Source organism: Gopherus evgoodei, chromosome 15 (genome assembly GCF_007399415.2).
Source record: "Gopherus evgoodei ecotype Sinaloan lineage chromosome 15, rGopEvg1_v1.p, whole genome shotgun sequence".
In the NCBI taxonomy this organism is placed as follows: domain Eukaryota; kingdom Metazoa; phylum Chordata; order Testudines; family Testudinidae; genus Gopherus; species Gopherus evgoodei.
Window position 1 is genome coordinate 21,724,211 of NC_044336.1, and position 21,221 is coordinate 21,745,431.

General features: G+C 39.1%; 1 protein-coding gene across 5 annotated transcripts in view; it reads right to left on the reverse strand.

The window, feature by feature from the left end:
* Positions 1–2,837: 2,837 nt before the first annotated feature.
* PITPNC1 (phosphatidylinositol transfer protein cytoplasmic 1) overlaps positions 2,838–21,221 on the reverse strand; it is a 203,251-nt gene continuing 184,867 nt past the window's right edge. For 4 of the 5 annotated variants that reach the window (XM_030533989.1, XM_030533986.1, XM_030533990.1 and 1 more), the window contains 2 exons: positions 20,252–20,315; positions 2,838–7,966 (listed from right to left, as the gene is read on the reverse strand). In XM_030533989.1, coding sequence (XP_030389849.1) covers positions 7,707–7,966; positions 20,252–20,315 — 324 coding nt within the window. In that variant the 3' untranslated portion in view covers positions 2,838–7,706. Of the gene's footprint in view, positions 7,967–11,575; positions 11,695–20,251; positions 20,316–21,221 lie in introns of all 5 variants that reach the window. The other variant, XM_030533991.1, reaches the window with a different exon arrangement.

A 21,221-nucleotide genomic window follows, 5' to 3' on the forward strand; every position in this document is an offset into this window, starting at 1 on the left:
GTCAGAAGGCGGGATACTGGGCTTGATGGACCTGTAGACTGACCCAGTATGGCCATTATTATGTTCTTGAATACAATGCGTTTACACAGGTGGCCCAGTTACCAGAAATTAGATGACAACTCTGTTATGTATGTGCAAGCAGACATGATTCAGTTTACTCTCCTAGAGCTGGGTTGGTTCTACACAGGAATAAAAATCCATAAAAGTTTACTATTGTCCCTGAAGTGCATTTCAAAAGATTCGGAGGTTCTAAAGGCTAGATTCAAAAAGGAAATCCAGGCTGAGCATTACAGCACCTACTGTTTATGTGCAATGTTGTCAAATCGAATTCACAGCCATGAGCTAGGCCTCCAGGCTCTTTATACAATGCTCGGTGAGAGTCAGGTGCCAGAAAAGGGATTCACAAAAGACAGCACACTGAGCTGTCTAATATAGCCAGTAGGCGATGCCAAGGAGAGGGTTGTGGCCTAAGCCTCACACCTCATAGGGAGTTAGGCAGGTTGAAGAGAGATAGGTGCCACCCTCCATTGGCGATTCCCAGCTGTGAACCGATTCCTGAAGTTAAGGGCCTAACCCAGACTGGCCCTTTTTCAAGAAAAACAGAGGAGAAAGTGCTGCTACCATGCCCCTTTTACTCAGTAGCCCAATGGGTAGAGCACTAGTACAGGGTGCATGAATCCAGGTCCAAATCCCCATTCTGCCTGATGTGGAGCAAGTGCGTGAACCTAGATTTTCCACCTCAAAGGTGAATTATAAGCAGAGCTGTTGGGTGGTGTCAGGACAGAGGCAGCTGTGCACAAGTAGGCACCTAGGGGACTGTGCCATTTGAAATATAGGCACCTACAGGATTGGGGACATCTGAGCAGAGGTTTTGTGAACATCAGTGGGCCCTAAATGTTGGACCTAGATCGCCTTTGTGAATCACCTAATAAACCCTAATAATCTCACCCAAATTCAGATTTTAACAAAGCCTCTTGGTTTGTCTCCTAATCTTATGCTGTAAATCACAAGACAATCCTTTGCCTTTTAAAGGTATTTTATGTGCAGCATTGGAACTGTGCTGAGGAATGATAATAGATTTCAGAACTAATACCTAAAACCATGTATCAATCACAACACTACTTACAGAAAGGCAGTGGCCATAATAATTCTTGCCTATTTACTTCATAGAGATTGAAATAAGGCTTAACTAATTAATGTTTGCGAAGTGTGTTGAAAATGTGGAGCATTATGCAAGTTCTCAATATTATAGTTTTAAAAAGAATCTTTAAGAATTTCCTGTTTGGAAATTTAAAGGTAGGTGCAATTAACATTTAAGACTATTCATAGTCTTGTTTCCATTACAACTTACGCATATTATCTATCAGACCATTTCTACAGCCATTCATGTGGTCTTATGGATGGTTGATCATGCTAAAGAGGTTTAATTTATATGCAGATTAGCACTAGTACATCAGATAAAAGAAAAGGCTCTTGATATTTTGCATCCATGCAATAATAGGTTGCTATTTGTAAGAATGCTTGACTTAAATCTGCTTCCCTACCAGATAATTCTTGTTATATAGGCTTTTCATAAAGAAAGAGGCAGTAAATTTGTTTCCTTTTTCAAAAGTGCAGCCCAGTCCCATTGACTTTAATGGGAGCGGAACAGGATCAAGACTGGCAATCAATTCATAAGGTATTTGAATGAAAAACAGAGACTCTGCATTTCCTAATTCTCAGTGTAAAAGCTTGGCAATCTAGTGGTTTTAATACTGTACATATATAGTCAGAACTGGAGATGAAAAATATTCACATGGTATTTATTGGATCTGGAAAAGGCCTTTGACCAAGTTCCAAGAGAAATCATCTGGTGTGTCTGAGGGAGAAAATGATACCAGAACTTTCTGTGTAGCTTGTTCAAGCCATGTATGTATGCACAACATCAACAGTCAGAACTTTTAATGGTGCAGCAGATGAACGATGGGTAAAGTGGGGAGTGCATCAGGGATCAACACTGAGACCTTTTTTATTTATCCTTGTCCTGGATACCCACAAAAGGAACATTCAAAAGAAAGCACCTTGGTGCACATTGTTTGCAGATGATATTCCATGTAGTGAGGAGAAAGATAGTCTAGAAGAGGATCACTGAAGAATTATCCTTGAAACTAGATGGACAATTAGTATTAAGATAACTTGGACTAGCTGTCTATACAACTTACTAATTCTGGTTGATATTATGAAATTGGTACTATACAAATTGCTGTATCAGGAAATGTGTCTAGGTCAGCATATTCACCATTGCTGATAAGCTTTTATGCGCATTCCTCCCAGACCATGAACAACAGACAATCCCTAAGGACTATCATCACCTGACTAGGTCTTACCTGGGGAGAACAAAAGAGTAACTGCAGCATCCTAGGGGAAACCAGTTCCAATAAACACCATGTAAATGTTTTCAGTCTCCCTTTGTAACTATATATGCACACTAGGTTGCCAAGCTTTAAATTGAGAATTAGGAAATGAAGAATCTCTGCTGACGGTCTGCATTGTAACTTAAATGGTCACAATTTACAGATGAAAAGGTGAACCTGAGAGTGATATGTGCTTAATTACCTCAGCCATAATAATAGCGATACTGTGTCGCACCAAAGCACTGGTGAGCATCTTTATTGGGTATGATGAGCGCTGAGTGTCCAGCTACCATGTTATTTCCTTGTGTTATCCTATGTATTTCAGGCTTATGTGCAAATGATATGGGGAAATTGCTTTGGTCAGTGAACAAATACCACAGAAATTATATAAATCTGAACCTCGTCACATGATATTGACCAGAAGAAAATAGCCACACTTGTAAAGAAGATTGCTTGGTAGTTTATTTACAACAGAATGTAAGGAAAAGTAAGTTATTAACAATAATAAATAACTCAAAAAACAGCAACTCAGTGATATGGATGACAGATATGAGAATAAAATTCTTCTGCTTAGCCTTGCATGGTTTAACATACGGCACATTTCAAAGCTTGGTCCTTCTCTGATGGCAGTGGTACATTCTCTAATGTTAAATGTCATAACTCTAAACCTAAAGCTAGACACTAAGGATTACAGGACATTCAAAGTCACATGGAACTTTCAGAGAAATGAAATCAAAAGAATTAATCGGTATTAGTGACACCCAAAAACTAGAGGAGACTGTAATTCAATGACTATGCTGTCCGTTTAAAGCAAAAACATTGTTAGACTCAGTTAACCTCAAGCATTTTGGAATTTAGACAACTAAATTAAGTCTGAATAATGGCAGCTGAAAAGTTCCTATTGACAAATTCATGTATTTTCTCTTATTGCACTTACTAACTCATAAAAGCATGTATGTTTGGCCTATTTTAAATAAGAGAATGTTAAGTTATAGTGCAGCAAATCCCAATGCGTTATTAAAGATTGTTGCTGTTTTATTACCAAATTAAAATCACTAGACAAATAGTCCAGTTTCAAAATATCTATTTGAGTGCCTTATGTTCTTTAATGAATTTGTATACTACTACTAATGAATGTGAATTGTGCGCTCAATGGAGCAAAATCATCTCCCAAAATCTTGGTACGATCAAAAAGCAACAGAATAAGCTCAAACTATGCCTTTTTGTTGGATTATTTTGCAACTCTTACCTGTGTGACCAATCATTACTGTAGTGAATAATCTCATTGAAGTCTATTACTAAAGACTATTCACACAAATAAGAGTGGCAGGACCAGGCCCTTGCAAATTCTTATTCCGAGAAATCTCTCTTTTTAATTCAGTACGTGTTTTACCTGTGTCAGGACTGGGCCCTCAATTGCCAGCATCATTCTGCAAGGTGTGATTATTCTGGAGGAAATACATATAAAAGTAGGAGCAGAGTGGGGAGAAGCATTTAAAAAAAAATCATAAGCCAATTGCTTTATCAGCTTCATTGTGCTCTTCTTGATGATAATTTGTTTGTAGAGCCTCACTATGGTTGTATTATTTAATTCTAGAGTCATGGCAGCAGGGAATAAGGAGGCTACCGAATTATTAAGTAACTTCAGTTTTGCTGCGTTGCATCATACTTTAAAGATGTGCATAGTAGTTTTTTTTCCATAAAAGAAATCAACATGTGCAAAATACTCTATTTCCTTCCCCTCCCCACAAACATGTCTGAAAATTCTACAGAAGGTATTTTTACAAAATCCACTCACGTCAGCAATGAAAATAAACAAAACATTTTCTCAAAACATGTTGCCAGAACAATATTCTAGATTACTTTTTTTATTTTTATTTTTATTTTTGTGTATGTGTATAAGGAACACAGTAGAAAACAGATATCCTGCCATGACAAAAAGAAAATAAAATGACATTGAAAGATTATTTTTGAGAACATATTTAATGGTAGAAACACTGGGGTAAAACAGAGCAGAACATAGCATAGGATGCTTGTGTAACGTGTGAAAAGCATGATGTAGGCTATAGTTCTTTCTCATCCAAAGCAGTGCCATTCTATGGATCTTTTTATTTGCCTCCATTAGCACCCACATTGAAGGCAGGTATGGATTGTACTGATCCCCATTTTGGCTAGCAGTGAATTAGAAAAATGAGTTGTCTGTTCAGTAAATATTATACTTCTGTAATACAGTATTCATGAATGGAGCTCAGAGTTATAGAATTGCATGCAGAGGCATAGCATTAAGGATTCATTATTTCTCCAGTGCATGCTCAATCAATGCTTTTCTCTTTTCTAAATATCCACCATGTAGCTAATTAACTTGAATCCTCTTAAGATATGTTAATAATGTTCATAAATGCCTGATCCCCAAACCTACATATGATAATGATCTTATCCACAGAGGATAGGAAATTTGAGACTTAACTAAAGTAAACAAATGAGTAAAGCTATGTATGCTTTGTCCTAATCTGTGGTAAACATTCAGAAGCAAATAAAAGAATATCAACATTTGTATACATGCAGAAGTTATGAATATTTAATTAGTACACCCATCTGTTAATTAAAGTCATAAGCCGATGTGGGGTACTTTAGCATTTGATACCTGTGGCATTACACTGGCTAAAAAAAATCACAAATATCAATCACCAGTTAATTTACTAAGCACATGGAATTGCTGGCCTTGAGATGAAAGGAAAGCAGAACATGGACAATATATGAGATAATGGATGAAGTAAAACCATAGGCTAACCTACAAAGAGCTACTGGATTTTATTAGCCATGGGCTTTTAACTTTCAAATACACACACATTTTCAATGTCATCTGACAGTGGTATTCTTCCCCTCCCTCTCACATTACTAAAACTAGCCCATCAAAATCACACATTCACCTTAGCATCTACTACTGGACATGGAGCTGTTCAGAAGGTCAAAAAGTTTAAGTCAGTTAAACTTTTCTACAAGCAAAAATCATGCTACCATGCTGGGAAGACAGTACAAACATATCCCGCCCCCAGGGAATTCTATCCACAAACTGATTCTTCATCATTCAGTGATACTTTAATCCATGAGGTCCGTCTCTCTGCTTCACCATGTTTGTTATAACTGACAGTACAAGATACCATCTCAATATGAATATGTGATTCAGATAATATCCACCTTTCACTGGGCATTTTAAAGTCTACTACAACAACAATGGTGGTAGATGCTGACATTACTTAAATATCATCACAGAGGACTATACACAATGGTAGCATTGCAGAGGACGAAACCGATTATATGAACGTCAACAACGAGTCCTGTGACTGGACATCAGTAGGAAAGGTTTCTCCATAAGGCTGAATTTTAGAAAGGAAGTGGCTCCTTATTTCCCTATTTTTTTTTTTTACTCCTGCCTTGGGGAGAAAATCCCTTTTCTGATTTTTATTCCTGAGACTGAAGGGTGATTTTCACTAACAGGCCAGGGATGTTGCTCTCCTTTCCCACGTTACATTACATGTTACTGAGTTGCCAGATGAACCCTTTATATTTTGTAAGTCATGTCTTTCATTACTCTCCCCTTTTAGAGATCAATGGCAAAGTCTGAAATCTGCTTCCTGCTACTGGAGACCGCACTTAGCATGAAAGGACAGGGATATAGTAAGGGTAAGTCCTCTTTCTCCTTCAGTAAGCCCAGAGGATCCCCATATTTCCCCCCTCATCACTTATGAGGTCTCCTATCACAATCACAATCCTTCTGTACAGTGAGGACAGGATAGAACTCATCAAATCTGCTCCTTAATTGACTAAAGTGGCCACTGCTGAATGACTTATTTTTGTTTGAGGGCTGAATATGCTGCATCTACAACATTATTATCCCATTAGCCCATGAAGCAAGAAACCTAGACTGGGATCTGAAATTGAATCTGAATACGTAACACATCAGGGCAGAGCAAAGGTCATGGCTGAAGATCTTTAAAGAACTTTCCAATGGTGGACATATAAAAAATGTTTCTTTTCAGAATCTTTACTCCCAGGTGCTGTTCTAAAGCATCATGGCCTAGTTATTCACTATCCATGCTCAACCAACAACTATTCTGCATCTGGTAAAACACCATAGCATAATATACATTCAGTGCTGATTAGTACAGTGAAATCTGTACAGGAGGCTACCCTTATTAGGCACCCACCTGTCTTAAGAGACTGTCCTAAAGTATCCCCAAATGTACTAAGGACCATTCTTCCCCACCTTTAGTAGAAGACCTCCCTCATTAAACTCCAGATTTTTTTACATAAATAACTCGAGTGGTTATTTAGGGCCTGAGCCAAACCCATTTAAGGCAATGGGAGTCTACTCACTGGCTTCAATGGGATTTGGATCAGACTCTGAAAGCTGGTTTCATTGTGATTAGCCAGGAGCTCAGAGGACTTAAATGAATGACAGGAATGCTATGATCCCAGCTTCACTGGGAGAAGACCCTTGCATTATTTGGACTCTTTAAACTATTTATCTGCTTGTGTTTCCATCATTTTTATATCTGGAGCAGGGGTTACAAACATCAGCACATAACTTGATTGATCACAAGAGGACTGGGGAGAACTAGTAAAATACAATATAAACAAGAAATGGGTGGAATCTTTTATAAATTCTGTGCAAGGTATAAATAGTTCAATGGCCTTAAAGTCAGTATTATTAATTACAAATGGAGCCTTGGTGCATTGGTTATTTAGTTTTAAAAAGTTTAAAGTTTGTGTTAGCTAGGCCCCAAATCCTGAGTCATATTAAGCAACATCTGAATTTGAATAATTGCTGTTGGTGTTCAAGTATCAATGAGTAGCAGTTCAAAGCTTTATGATTAGACATGATAAGCCTGAGTAGAAAAATTTTAGAAATTCCGAGATAATAGGAGAAAATTGGATTTTTAACTCTTTAACTTAACCCTGCACCTAAATTGACACTAGTTCCCTTCAGAAATCCTTGCCAGCTTTATTAAATACCTACAGCATTTCCAATCACAATTGCAGGCTATTCTCAGACAATTTAATTTCACATTAATAGCATGTGCCATATGGCTTTGAGCTTTACTTTGGGAATCAGAATATATGAACTATGTTCTCTCACATGCACTTATTTAAGGATTTTAAGGAACAAGTCTGAGTTAAAGAAATCATCTTTCTAGATCGGTAAAATCGTTTAAAAAATCCAAACAAACAACCACACCGAGCTTTGTAAATGTTAAGTTACTCTTGTTCTGGCAGACATGGCTTGTCAGAAGGAAACATGCTAGGTTAAATTTAAAGTGCTTTTTTCTCTGGGTCTGGAAGTGTGAGGGTTTCTGGAGCAGATTTTTTCCGAGGTCGGTCTTTGGGAACTGATAGGAATTCAGGAGCATCTGAGGATAGAGGAGTGGATGGAGCACTAGAAGGAGCACTACGGGTTGATGAAGGCAGGGAAATGTTAGAGATAGATATTGCAGGCGGGAAAATCCCAATTTTCTCGTTGGTGGCTTCCTGAGTTGCACGTTCAAATTCTCGGACTTCATCCATTGTCATGTCTTTAATGAGAAGAAAAGAAAGACAAATGGAAAGTTAGAACCATTTCAAAGATGATTTCAGTAGCACCATTGCAGCGATTGCCATCAAAATCTAAACCAGTGTGAGGATTCATGTATTGGAATTCCACTAGAGTTAATAGGAGCTCTGGCCAAAGTTTTCATAAGAGGTCACTGATTTTAGGTGCCTGTTTTGACACACCATTAGGCCTGATTTTTAGAGGTGCTGGACACCCATAGCATATTGAGTCCTTAGGTAGAAGAGAGTGTTTCATGTCTTTCAACAGGAGCTAGATGTCTCAAATTGGGTATCCAAAAATGAAAGCACCCAGAATGAAGGGCCGCTTCTGAAAATGTAGGCTCGTGTGGAAGGTCTTCCCCACACAAAAAGCCTCATTCTCCACTGCTTTGAATTCTGTGAAGTTGTTTACACCTGTGGAATTATGAGATTAGAATTGGTAGCATTACACACCTACTTTGTCCAAGTGTAAATGATTACATAAGGTGCAACGTAATGGAGAATCAGGCTCAAAGAATGCTTCCCCGTTACTAGAGAAAGCCTTCTCATGCGGAGGTGAGCAAATGTATCTGTCACATAGACACTACTGCATAAATCCACAAGAGGGCAGAGTAAGCCCAGAATAACATGTTCCAAACATAGCAACACAAAAATTTTCTAATAAAATCCTAAACCAGGTGTAACTCATCTAGTTTTTCTGTACAAACTGAGAAATCAGGGCAGGTTCAGCAAAAGTTCAGCAAATCTTTTTTCAAACCTAGCATTGCATTTGGAGTGTCATGCAGGGTTTATTGCTACAACTCAAAGCAAAATTCAGTTGTTTCAGATGAGTTTCACTTTGAGTTTGTAGGTTCATTTGAAGGAATCTCAGCAAGAAACTCAGCGGATGTAAACCCACCAGAATCAGCACAGAAAACAGGCTCACACAAAGCTCCTGTAAACCAAAATGTCTGAGTTTTGAACAGCTCCTGTCTCCAGCACTATAACATATGTTGTCAGTAAAAAATGTTTCAAGTACTGTAAAACTTCCTTATAAACATTCTGTGAGAGGTTCTATTATAAGTGATGATGATAGATCGATAGGATGCATATTTAAAGAAAGCTCAGGAGAGGGGTTTGTTTGCACTGCTATGATGTTTGTCTATATTACTACTTCTGGCCTCCTATGCTCCTTCACACAGGGTATGTCCACACAGCAGCTGCGAGGTGTAATTCCTAGCTAATGTAGAAGCACATGTGCCTGCTTTGCTCGAGCTCTTGTGCTAAAAACAGCAGTGTGGCTGTGGCAGTGTGGGTGGTGACTTGGGCTAGCTGCATGATACAATCTCACCTGACCCCACAAGGTTTGTATTCCGGCAACTGGCCAAAGCTGCTGCCCATGCCATTGTGGCCACAATCTTTTTAGCGTTCTAGCTCAAGCAGAGCTGCCACATGTACATCTACCCAAGCTGGGAACTACACTTCCCAGCTGCTATGTAGACATACACTAAACAGCACATTAACGACATGCCATGTGATACTCAAAACCCACACAGGAGGAGAGAGGAAAACACTCTTCATCGCCATGTGAGGATGGAGCTATGGGGCTAAATACACTCTCTGTTATACCCATAGTTATATAACCCAGGGATGTTGTAATGAAGTTTATTGTATTTCTACAGTGGAGGAGATATAAGCTACCCTACTTCATTTTCTCCTTATGGTTGGATGCCATCTGGTTAAAATGAAAAAAACCCCACATACTAGCTATACACTGTGACCCCCTTATTTTAATGTGACACAGTCGTGTGTATGTAGCCTTGACTGTAGAATGTTTCATGACGCTGTTGTGTGAAATAGGCTTTATGCTGTATTGTAGAATCCTATGAAATAATCAAAGCCCCCATTCAGTGCCAATTTGCCTGCTCCCCTCTGAACTGACTTTACTGTTCCAGGTGCTTTTTCAGTCTACAGGCAGCTCCTGTTACTGGGAGGGGAGGATATTTTAGCCATATTCATCCTTGAGGTAAATGGGTGAAGTAAGCTAATGAGTTCAAGGGAGCCCATCCATTTACACCAGAGATGAATTTGGCCCTGTTTTGCTGATTTACATTTTGCTTTACTTGCGTTATGTTGCGAGTAGTGTTTCTGCACTTAGGGCCTGATCCAAAGCCTACTGAAGTTAATAGGTGTTCTTTCATTGACTTCAGTGGGCTTTGGATCAGGCCTTTAATAATGAAAAATAAAATAAAACGGCTTGAGTGTGGGGAGAGATGTAGAGAGGAAGACTCCCCAGTAACATGCCATCAGAGTGGAAGGCAGACCAATGAAAGTCCTACCATGTGCCCTTCCCAATACTGGCAATTTCAGAGGCAGAAAGGGAGTATTCACCCTGCCTGAACTTAATATTTGGTTTATAGTCTATGCTTGCCTCAAATCCAACCCCATGCTAGGGTAACCAGATAGCAAGTGTGAAAAACTGGGACGGGAGTAATAGGGCATCTATATAAGACAAAGCCCTGAATGTTGGTACTGTCCCTGTAAAATCGGGACATCTGGTTACCTTACCCCATGCTGATATGCACTCAGGTAAAACTAATTCTTACCCAGAGCTGCAAAGGACTCAGAAATACATGACTCCATTCTGTCATTTTCTTTTTATTAATAAAGGCCAAATCCTGCCCTGATGATAATGGCAGTTTTGCCTAAGTAAGGGCTGAATAAGGACCACAGGCTTTTTACTAAAAGCCCATAGGGCCAAATCCTGAGGTCTTTATTCCGAACTGATTCTAATCTCACTTACTGGTGTAGGCATCAGGAATAACTCTGAAAAGTCAATGAGAATTCACCAACGTAAATCTAGAGTTGTGCCTGTGCAAATCTGATGTAAGAATCAGGCCCTCACTATTTACTGAGAGAAAGTCCTTCTGAAGTCATTGGAAGCTTTGACTGAATAAGGACTGAGTAAGGACTTCAGGATATAGCCCTTAACGATTAGCCCTGACGTTATTGGGCAAAGTTTTCAGTCATTCCCATGGGATTTTGGCCTGACTAGAGATGCCAGAAATACCAACATTTTAAAACAGAAATGTCACTGTATCTCTTTTCAGGCTTCTAGTTTGTAGCTTATCAAGGGCAACGCTGCAAATGATCTTGAAGACAAGTGAAAAACTCAGTTAGCCTTTTTCTTAGTGGGACAATTTCAGAAGCCCCACAGAACTTTTCCACTCCCCATGTTCCTGGCTGTTTGACAAATTACACTTGAACACTGACATGGCTTTGAAACAATCAGAATAACTGGATGCCAAACCTGACATAGCTTGATCTTTCTCCTACTCATATTCCTCTTTGTGCACCCAACAGAACTTTGAGGATCTTGTTCTCTTGGAAGATGGAGTTATGAACCTGACCCTATCCTCTCATAGCTCAGTGGGAGTTTGGGATACAAAAAATGCAGGATTACTCTCTACAGGGAGTGATTTTGATTCCACTGAATGTCAAACCTCCCATTAACTTCAGTGGCAGCAGGATCATGCTTAAAGAAGACCATTCTTCTTTGATTTGTGAGTGCACATTAGGCGAGGGTGGGCAATATGTTTTAAAAAACTACATACACTTGATTGGGCATGGCTCTCTATTTCATCCACAGTAGATGAATGTTGATTGCAAACTTTAATGTTGGTTTTTTCATGCATATTTTTCTCGAATTCTCGAACATCATCCATAGTCATATCTGCAAAAAGTTCAAAATGTTGGCATTTTCCATTAATTCACTGCAAACTTTAATAAAAAGGAGGGTGCGAGGGATAGATGGTCTTTCAGCAGAAGCCAAAGAAGGTTTAAAAAAAAAAAGCAGGGAGCCAACTACCTTTATGAAAGCTGACTCATAAAGGTAATTAAACCAGCCAAGGAAGGTGTAGGAAGGTTATGTCAAAGGGAGTCATAGAACAGGGAGGAGTGGAAAATGTTTAGGAGTATCTGTGTGAAGTGAGTTAGGCAAAAAGTGTTGGAGTGCAGGCTTTTCTACAAGAAAGATCTTCTAAAATGACTTTAGAGGATCCTCTGCACTAACTGACAGATATTAAGAAATATAAGGATTTACTTACCTTTCTAGGAACTTTCTAAGAGAATTCTATAGCATTATCTTTAATATTGCATGGTATGTTTCAAAATAAAAAGAAACCTTCATTGCTGAAGCATACAGCTGCAGTTTCAGAAGCTAACATACAATCACCACGCTGAATGGTTTACCAGTCAATACCAGTCATAATTTTGTAGCCTCAGACCCTTGGAAAGATTATATAAGTCTGACGATTCAGGCCACTCCTGAATGTCAGGAAAAGATATAGTTGTGCGGGCATGTCTGACATTGTTAGCATACAGCTATGAAATAAAATGGTGTGGGATGGAATTGCAATACTGTTGAACGTTTTCTGCCCAACTTATATGATTTAAATTCTACTTTATTAGAACACTATACTTTCATATTTCCATATGTACCATTTCCAATAAAGAGATGATCACTGAAGTTCAGACAGGAGTTACAGAGAATGTAGCAATTTATCACCTGGTCAGTAATTAACTTGAGCAGAAATTGGGTTTGGACTCTTGCTGCTCAAATTCTTCTCAAGTGTTTTGTGTGTCATTTGGATTTATGACTTGCCATTTGGTACAAGACTCTTGCTTCATTTAACGAGAGCATGCTTTTAAGGAGATGCATCACTTATGCTGTCATATCAGCATCAGAATACAATACTTTATTACTAGTGGATCCTTTCTCAGTGAGAATGAAGGACTGCTTAGCACTGATCAAAATGAAACATATGGAATAACTTTAAATGACCCATTCATTTAACCTAATCTTTTTCCTATTAACAGAAATGAAAAAGAAATTAATAAACAATGTAAATAGCATGCTAAAAAGCATTTTTGCCAAGGAAAGGATATGCTCTTTATTAGTAAAGCTTTGAGTTAACAATACAGTGAAGAAATTAGTTTTAATTCATGATAAAACTAAATACATTTCAGTAAAATCAGTGATAACACACATTAATACTAGAGTCAGTAAAATCTGCTATTTTCCTTTTTAGCAGTTGAGTCTTATAAACAGTGGGCCAAATCCTCAGCTGGTATAAATTGGTGTAGCTCCATCAAACTCATTTGTCTCTTTTGAACTAACTTATACCATTTGAGGATCTAGCCCAAAGGTTTTAGCTTTAAAATTAACACATGCATTGAAGGGACACTGTCAGTTTAAAATTTATATTTTTGAAAAACTTTTCCTTCCTTAAGTTCTTTCACTATTACTAGTAACATAAAAAATTTAAATGTACTTTTTACCATTTTGTATGATTATTTACTTGTGCATTTTACTCAGTTTGGTCAGTGAACTAGTCACTCTCCAGTCAATTTCACTTGCAGATTCTCATGCTTTAGTACAATTCTGCAATACTTGGATTGCAAATAGTGCAGGGGAATATATACATTCTCCTCCAGGCTTATTTAATTTTTTTAAAATAAAACTTTCCTACTAATATCCTAGATTTTTGACCTAACCTGCCTGACAGAGTCCCTTTAAAAACATACCACATAGTATCATAAAAGCTCTGGTACCGAAAGTGAAAACCTAAATGATAACCATGTACATTAATAATTTGCTTATTTGTGCAAACAGTCTTTTTTTGACAGGGTGGTTTTGGGGGTAGAGTATGGAAATATGTGGTTACATTTTTTCCCCTTGGTTTTTCTTTTTTAACTTTTGAGAATGTGCTTAAGTACTTTGCTGAACAGGAAGGGATTACTCACATACTTAATGCACACACTTACACGTTTACCTGAACTAGGGCACCAAAGCTGGTGTTTTCCGATTCCTATTGATAGAAACTCTCAGTGACAATCTCACCCACATTCACCCACAACGGTGGGTGCAGCTGAACCAACATAAATACAAATTTTCCACTTATAACGTCAATCCTTCAAGCATGGTTTCTGATATGGATCCTGTGCTATGCCTGATTCTGAAGTCCTAATTTAGGCTTAAAGCTCCTTTTGAAGTAAAAAACCCACATCCTCAGAGGGTGTATACTGATGTTGCGCCATTAAAATTAATGGACTTATGCTGATTCACTCCAACTAAGGACCTGGCCCTGGAAAGTTCTGGCTGTGTAAAAACTGCAAGATTGTTTTCTGTCGTGCACCAGTCTTTGAGCTTGTGCTAGAATGGCATGCTGTAGTTTAAACAAAGCTAACCAGATTCTAACTTTTCTTTCTTCTTCTTCTTTTTTTTTTTTTTTTTTTTTTTTTTTTAAAAGAGGATAAATTTCAGAGAGCACAGAAACAGATGGGCTGGCCTTAGTAGGGCCCTACTAATCACTATGTGGGCTTGATCCTGAAAGCTGCTGTGCATGCCAGCCCTGATCCTGAAAAAGCCCTTAAGCATATGAGTAATCCCACTGAAGTCAATGGGATTACTCATATGCGTAATGCTAAGCATTTATTTAAGTGTCTTGCTATATCAGGGCTTGAGAGGTCATTCAAAAATTACTGGACTGATCCCATATATGTGGGCTGGCAGGGGGAGGGGCTGGAGATATGTGGATCTGCAAAGGTAAAAGTACTGGAACAAGAGTTTAAAGCTAGATGCTTCCTTTCATCATATGGTGTAGCTCCATCTTCCACATCTCAGCAGTAGCTGAGATTAGACCGGAGATGGAATCTGAGTGCTGTGAGCTGAAAAAGTACATCATCCCATACATTAGATAACTATAGTTTTGCCAATGGGAATTGGGTTTACCTAGTATCTAATAATCCAAATGTGATTCAGGAACAATGAAGAGAGGTAAAAATGAATCCACAAACTGCAGATTTAATTTGACAGTTAAGAGTGTCATCATGTTCCAGAAAGAGAGGGGTTCTGTGCAAAGAATGATGAATCAGGATCTGGCTAGCTATCAATGCATTGTTAATGGCCCATCACACCAGTATCCCTGTAGCACCTGGCAATGATGGGTGCTAATTCTGGCTCAGACACTGACTGTCCCTGTGGTCAGCTCACTTAACCTCTCCTGCTTCGTTGTCTGATCTGTAAAATGCAGATAAATTTCATAGTCTTTTAGGAGGATTAATGTTTGCTTTGAAGATTATAAACTCTAAGCAGTGTTATCCAAGTTCTTCTAAATCTTGTAGCTCTCTTCTGTTGTATTTGCTGATTCCTTCCTTTATTTTGGAGTGATTTCTTCTTTTGTGTCACTAATATACAAGTGTGTCCAACTTATCTTAATTACGATCTTTGTGGCAATCTGCTTGTCTCCTTCCTCTCCCTCCTGAATTGTCCTCTCTTGCCCCCAACATATAGTGACTCAGATATCTTCCTCCTTATTCCATACATTTGACTTCATATATTACTCTTGTGTGTGGTATTTTATCAAGCGCTTTCTTGATGTCCAAGTAAATCACAGCCTCCCACTGATATTTCTTTGTGTCACTCTTCAGTGAATACCATCCAATTTGTTAGGCCTGACCTTTGTGTGAATTCAGGCTGCTCTATCTTTATTCAAACTCTTATCGCTCAAAGTTTTCTTCTGTTCCTTTGATTAATGCATCAAGTCATGCAGAAAGATCAATTAAGGCTCATGAAAGGTAAACTGAACTCCAGTGTTATGGAAATGGTTAAATCATATAAGGAACATGAACACAAGTGGACTAATTCAAAGAAATAAATGAAAGACTGGGATTTGAAAAACACATTGAACTGGAAAATATCTCACTTTCTAAGTCTGGGGTGGGCAAACGTTTTGGCCTGAGGGCCACATCGGGGTTCCAAAACTCTATGGAGGGCTGGGTAGGGAAGGCTGTGCCTCCCCAAACAGCCTAGGCCCCACCCCATATCTGCCCCCCCCAGTTCCCACCCCCTGACTGCCCCCCTCAGAACCCTCAGCCCATCCAACTCCCCCTGCTCCTTGTCCCCTGACTGCCCCCTCCCACTCCAACCGCTCCCCCGTCACCCCACCGCCTATCCAATCACCTGGTTCCCTGTCCCCTGTCTGCCCCGCCCCCTATCCACACCCCCGCCCCCTGAAAGGCCCTCCTGGACTCCCTGCCCCTTATCCAACTCCCTCGCTCCCTGCCCCCTGACCATGCTGCTCAGAGTAGCAGGACTGGCAGCTGCGCCGCCTGGCTGGAGCCAGCCACGCCTCCACGCTGTCCAGCAGGAGCTCGCAGTCCTGCCACCCAGAGCGCTGGCAACACGGTGAGCTGAGGCTACAGGGGAGGGGGGGTATCGGGGGGGGGGCTGGAGGCTTGCCTCCCCGGCCAGGAACTCAAGGGCTGGGCAGGACAGGTAGTTTGCCCACCTCTGTTCTAAGCTGTTCTTCTCCACTTCAGAAACAAGTAGCATGTTCTCGGCAGGGCAAAAAGAACTAGTATATATAAAAGGTCTTTGTTCTCATGAATGCATACAAGTACTTCCTATTGACTTGAAGGAAGACAGTGTAAAATAAAGAGTAAGCACCAGAGCACCACATTATAGGTAAGAAATGAGAAAAAGCAGATGTGTATGTTATTATCAGTTCTACAGTACAATAAGCAAATTGGTACATTGTCTTTTTTTCAGCACAGCTGCAATAGTTTATTCATTTTGAGTCTGTCCTCTTTTCTGAATATTGTAGAAGAACATGAATTTATTGACTGAAAAACAATTTGCTTGAAAATTTAGACTCAATACTATAGAATACCATCCTAGTTATAAATATGGATTTAGCCAGCACTTTTCATTGAAATGCATGGTTCTTTATTTCCAGGCACTCTTTGCCAGAAAACTATAAAATGAGATCTGAAAAAAAATCTCAAGGTGCAGGCATGAAAATTCAGAGGAAGGCAAGATTTTAGCTAGCTCTGAATCCTCATTTGGAACAAAAGTAATAAGAAGCAAATTCTGTGTCCCATTGTGAATTCATACTAGAAAATCTGATTTTGTTCATTTTCAGCTTTGTAAATGTAATGAGCTAAATTCATCCCTGGTGTGACACCACTGACTCCAGCAAGTTTACATCAAGGATTAATTTGGTCCAACTTTTTTAAATGATGGCTTAACCAGTGTTTTACTCCTCTACTTTTCAGCTTGACAGGACTCTCTTGTATAATTTACATTCAACTGGCATTTGTTAGCTTGGATTTCTTGTTGTGCAGTGGGACCCTGTGGGCACATGTGCTGTGGAAGGTGGAAGTAGAGGAAAGGGACACACAGGCCTCCCTGGCCAAAGATGATTAGGGAAGATCTAAAAATGAAGGACCTCAACACCTACAACAGCTGGTAACCCAGGCAAACTATGCCCTTGGAAGCACTGCAGGGATAAGATCTTCATTAGCATGTCCTCTTCTGGACTCATCCTCCAATGCATAGACTCATGATCTGTCAAGTAAATCTTATTTCTCAAGCAGGCATGTTCTATGGCTTCAGGGAGAGAAATCTTACTCCTTTTCATGAAATGAATAGGTTCTATTGATTCCGTTGTACAGTACTTCAGATTGATAGTCTACCAAAGCCCATTTCACACTGTTGTCATTTTTTGAAGATCAAGACACTGATCATATTTTGTAATCTTCTGCATCACTAGGGGTATCTTTTTGATGTAAAAATTTATATTCTTCTCCTTGGCAACTGAACAGTCAAACTGTGCCCATTTTGACCTGGTGTAAGAGCATATAGCGGAGCTAACAACACATAATGTGGAAGCAAGGACTAGCCAAAGCATAGGCGGACTCTTCTGAAGTAGTTCTCCTGGCATAAGTTAAATCCCCCAGAAATGATGCATTACACACTGGTTAAAGCTGTTTCTATGAAGCTGATTCCCATATAAATGAATCCATTCACATTCTCTTATGTAATGGGAGCAGAGGAATTCCTCAGTCTCTATTTGCAATTTGTGCTGAAGATCATCACCAGCCAAACACTGGCAGATATAACTATGTGGTCATGCATCTTGGATATTCTTCTTGAGCATACCTGTCTGATTGCACAAAAAAACGTCCACAGAAATGCCCTCATAGTGTATGAACAAAAATGAAAAACAAGGAGCTGAAAATAATGACTTAATTTTTGTTTAATTGTCTACATTAAGCCAAACATATAAAAATACAGCACAAGTGTTTCAGCAGTGTCTTCCCCAATCTGCTTATGTAAAGTATTTGTGATTAGGACCTACTGCATAAACAGCGCTACACATTTTAAGCAACAGTCCAAGCTACCAAAGGAACAACAAAATATACATTAAGTTTCTGGTTACTATCATCCATCCATCTATCTATCTAGGAAACAAGATAAAAGCATCACATGGGATCACTATAAAACGTAGCTTAAGGAAACAAAAGAGTATGAATTTCATTAGAAAAGAAACCTGAAAATCAGAGATAAGCTAAACTAATATTGGGAAGTGGTTATTTTCATTTGTAGCTAGGGGACACTGTCTGAACACAGACACTGTGTCTTTTACAAAAATTATGGATACCGATCATGGCATCAGGATTTGTTGAGGTGTGGGACATACACTGTATGAGGAAGTAAAGCTTGTTCTCATTTGATTAAAGATGCAGAATCCTCTTACTAGTTTATGTGTCCCTAAATTAAAAAACACAGAAGAAGACATCACGTCTGCTCTATTGAGATTATACTGGCATAGCCCCATTGTGTAGACACAGCCTACACTGACAGAAGATTAGGAACACAACCTTCCAAAATGAAGTTAGGGCTTGTCTACACTTGAAACGCTAAAGTGCCACAGCTGAATTGCTGCAGCTGCACAGCTATAGTGCTTCAGTATAGACACTACTTATGCTGACAGGAGGGGTTCTCCCATTGGCATAGATAATCCACCTCCCTATCACCAAGCGCTGTCGAAACTAGCGGTTAGGTTGACTTAACTTTGCTGCTCAGAGGTGTGGATTTTTCCTGAGCAACATTCCTGAGCAATGCAGTGAAGCCAACTTAATTTTCTACAGTAGACCAGAGACAGGTCTACGCTACAGATTTACAGTGGCACAGCTGCACCAGTGCAGCTGTGCCACTGTAGCATGTCTGATGAAGTTCCACTTCTACGAGAGGTGGTAAGTATGTCGGCAGGAGAAGCTCTCCTGCTGACATAGTGCTGTCTACATGGTCGAGAGAGGTAGGGGGTGTGTGTGTGTGCGTGTGTGTGCGTGCGTGTGTGGTCACTATAATTTTTTCAACACCCCTAAGCAACATACCTATATTGAAGTAAGTATGTAGTGTGGACCAAGCCCAATTCTTAGCTATGTTGACAGAGGCCCTTTTCCATCAACATAGCTGCATCTACAACGGGGGAAATCTATGCTGATCAGGGGGTGGTTTTTTCACATTGCCTGACTGACGTAGCTGTGCTGATATAACTTTTCAGTGTAGACCAGGCCTTAGAATCTCTAAAGATTATTCATGAAAAGTTTAAGGCAGTATTCCCTTGAACCTCAAGGTAGTTTTATCTATCTTTGTCACTTTTAAATACATTTCTAAATTGCAATTCTATATTACAAGAATGTTTTAGAAACTGATCTACAAATATCTGGGATAATGCATGCCCTTTATTGAAATAGTATGTATATGGCACAATACCTGTGTGTTTATTGTGCAATAAAATGTCATCAACTAGATGTTGAAATTACCATGTAAAATTCAAAGTGCCCATTTCTACAGCTGAAGCATGGATTCCATGGGAGTTGTGTATGCAGCCACTGTTGAATCAGAGCCCGTGGGTTCTCAATTGGAGCTATTGACATTTATATTTATTTTTCAAACAGGAACTTTTAGTTCTGGTTTTTATTACATTTTATATTAATAGTTTAAAACCCATCCTGAAAAGTTGAAATTGAGTTGGAAATAACATGGGCCAAGACCTTGGAGGTTGGAGATGATTGCACATTAGTGCTATGAAAGCAGCATTAATATGGGCTTGTATTCCAACCTATGCATTGTTTTTCATGTAGATTATTCTTGATGGGCAGCACTAAACTGCCAAAGATGGAGTGTCTGGAACTGGGGCATATGCTCTAAAATACGTGGACCATACACCCTGCTCCCACCTCCTGGATGCATCTTCCCCACAAGCGGCTATTGTGGCATAAGCTTACGTGTAGAGTGAGGGGTGAAATAAGGCCCTATATATTTTGGGCCTCATCCAAAGTCCATTAAAGCCAATAGGAGTCTCAATTTATTTCAATGGGTTTTCCATCAGGCCTTTTCCAAGGCTATTTTGTAAGTTAATTTTGTGAATAAGACTTACCATACCACTCATCAACCCATGCAAAAGCCTGTCGGTGACCAATCATTAATATATCTCTGACCACCTGTGAAATAAGAAAAAAGAGGTTTAAAGTATCTTGTGTAGTAAAACATTATAGAAAAATAAACTATAGTAACATCATGGTCTCTCTATAGGGTAGAAGGACATAAACACCCTGAACTTTGAGACTCTACACTGTTCTATGGTGACATACACAAGAAGGGGACATTTGGGAACTGTACAATGAATATATTAATATTTGGGCAAGTAGACTGGAACTCCTTTCCCTTCTATCTTAAAATGGAACCTATTAGTTCTTTTCACATATGAGAGGTCAATAACCTTCCAAAATCCTACCAATGTCTGGACATTAAAATACCTGGAGAAGACCGTTTGATAATTGTATCACTAATTAATTAATATTTGGACAAGTGGAATGGATAATTTTCTGACCACTTATGAAAGCTGTAAGATAGCCTGGATGTTGTTATTCTATGAAGGGTACTCATTTCTAATTACAGATTTAAAAAAAATCTTCTAAAAAAATATAATATACAAAACTTTGGCAGGAGAATACACCTCTACCTCACTACAACGCTGTCCTCGGGAGCCAAAAAATCTTACCATGTTATATCGAACTTGCTTTGATCCACCAGAATGCACAGCCCTGCCCCCCTGGAGCACTTCTTTACCATGTTATATCTGAATTTGTGTTATATCGGGTCACGTCATATCGAGGTAGAGGTGTATATAGAAAATCCTATCCAAAAAGCATGAGTCAAAACCTTTATGGAAAAATGTAGGCATTTTTCAATAAAAAAGGGATTGACTTTTCAGAATAGGAGAAGTGTTTGAAACTGTTACTTTATCCTCTTGGAACTCTGTACATGCCCTGAGATGTCTGGTTTTAGAAGAAGGAATCTCACATCCAGTGAAAATGAACAGTAATATACACTTGAGAGCGAAGCAT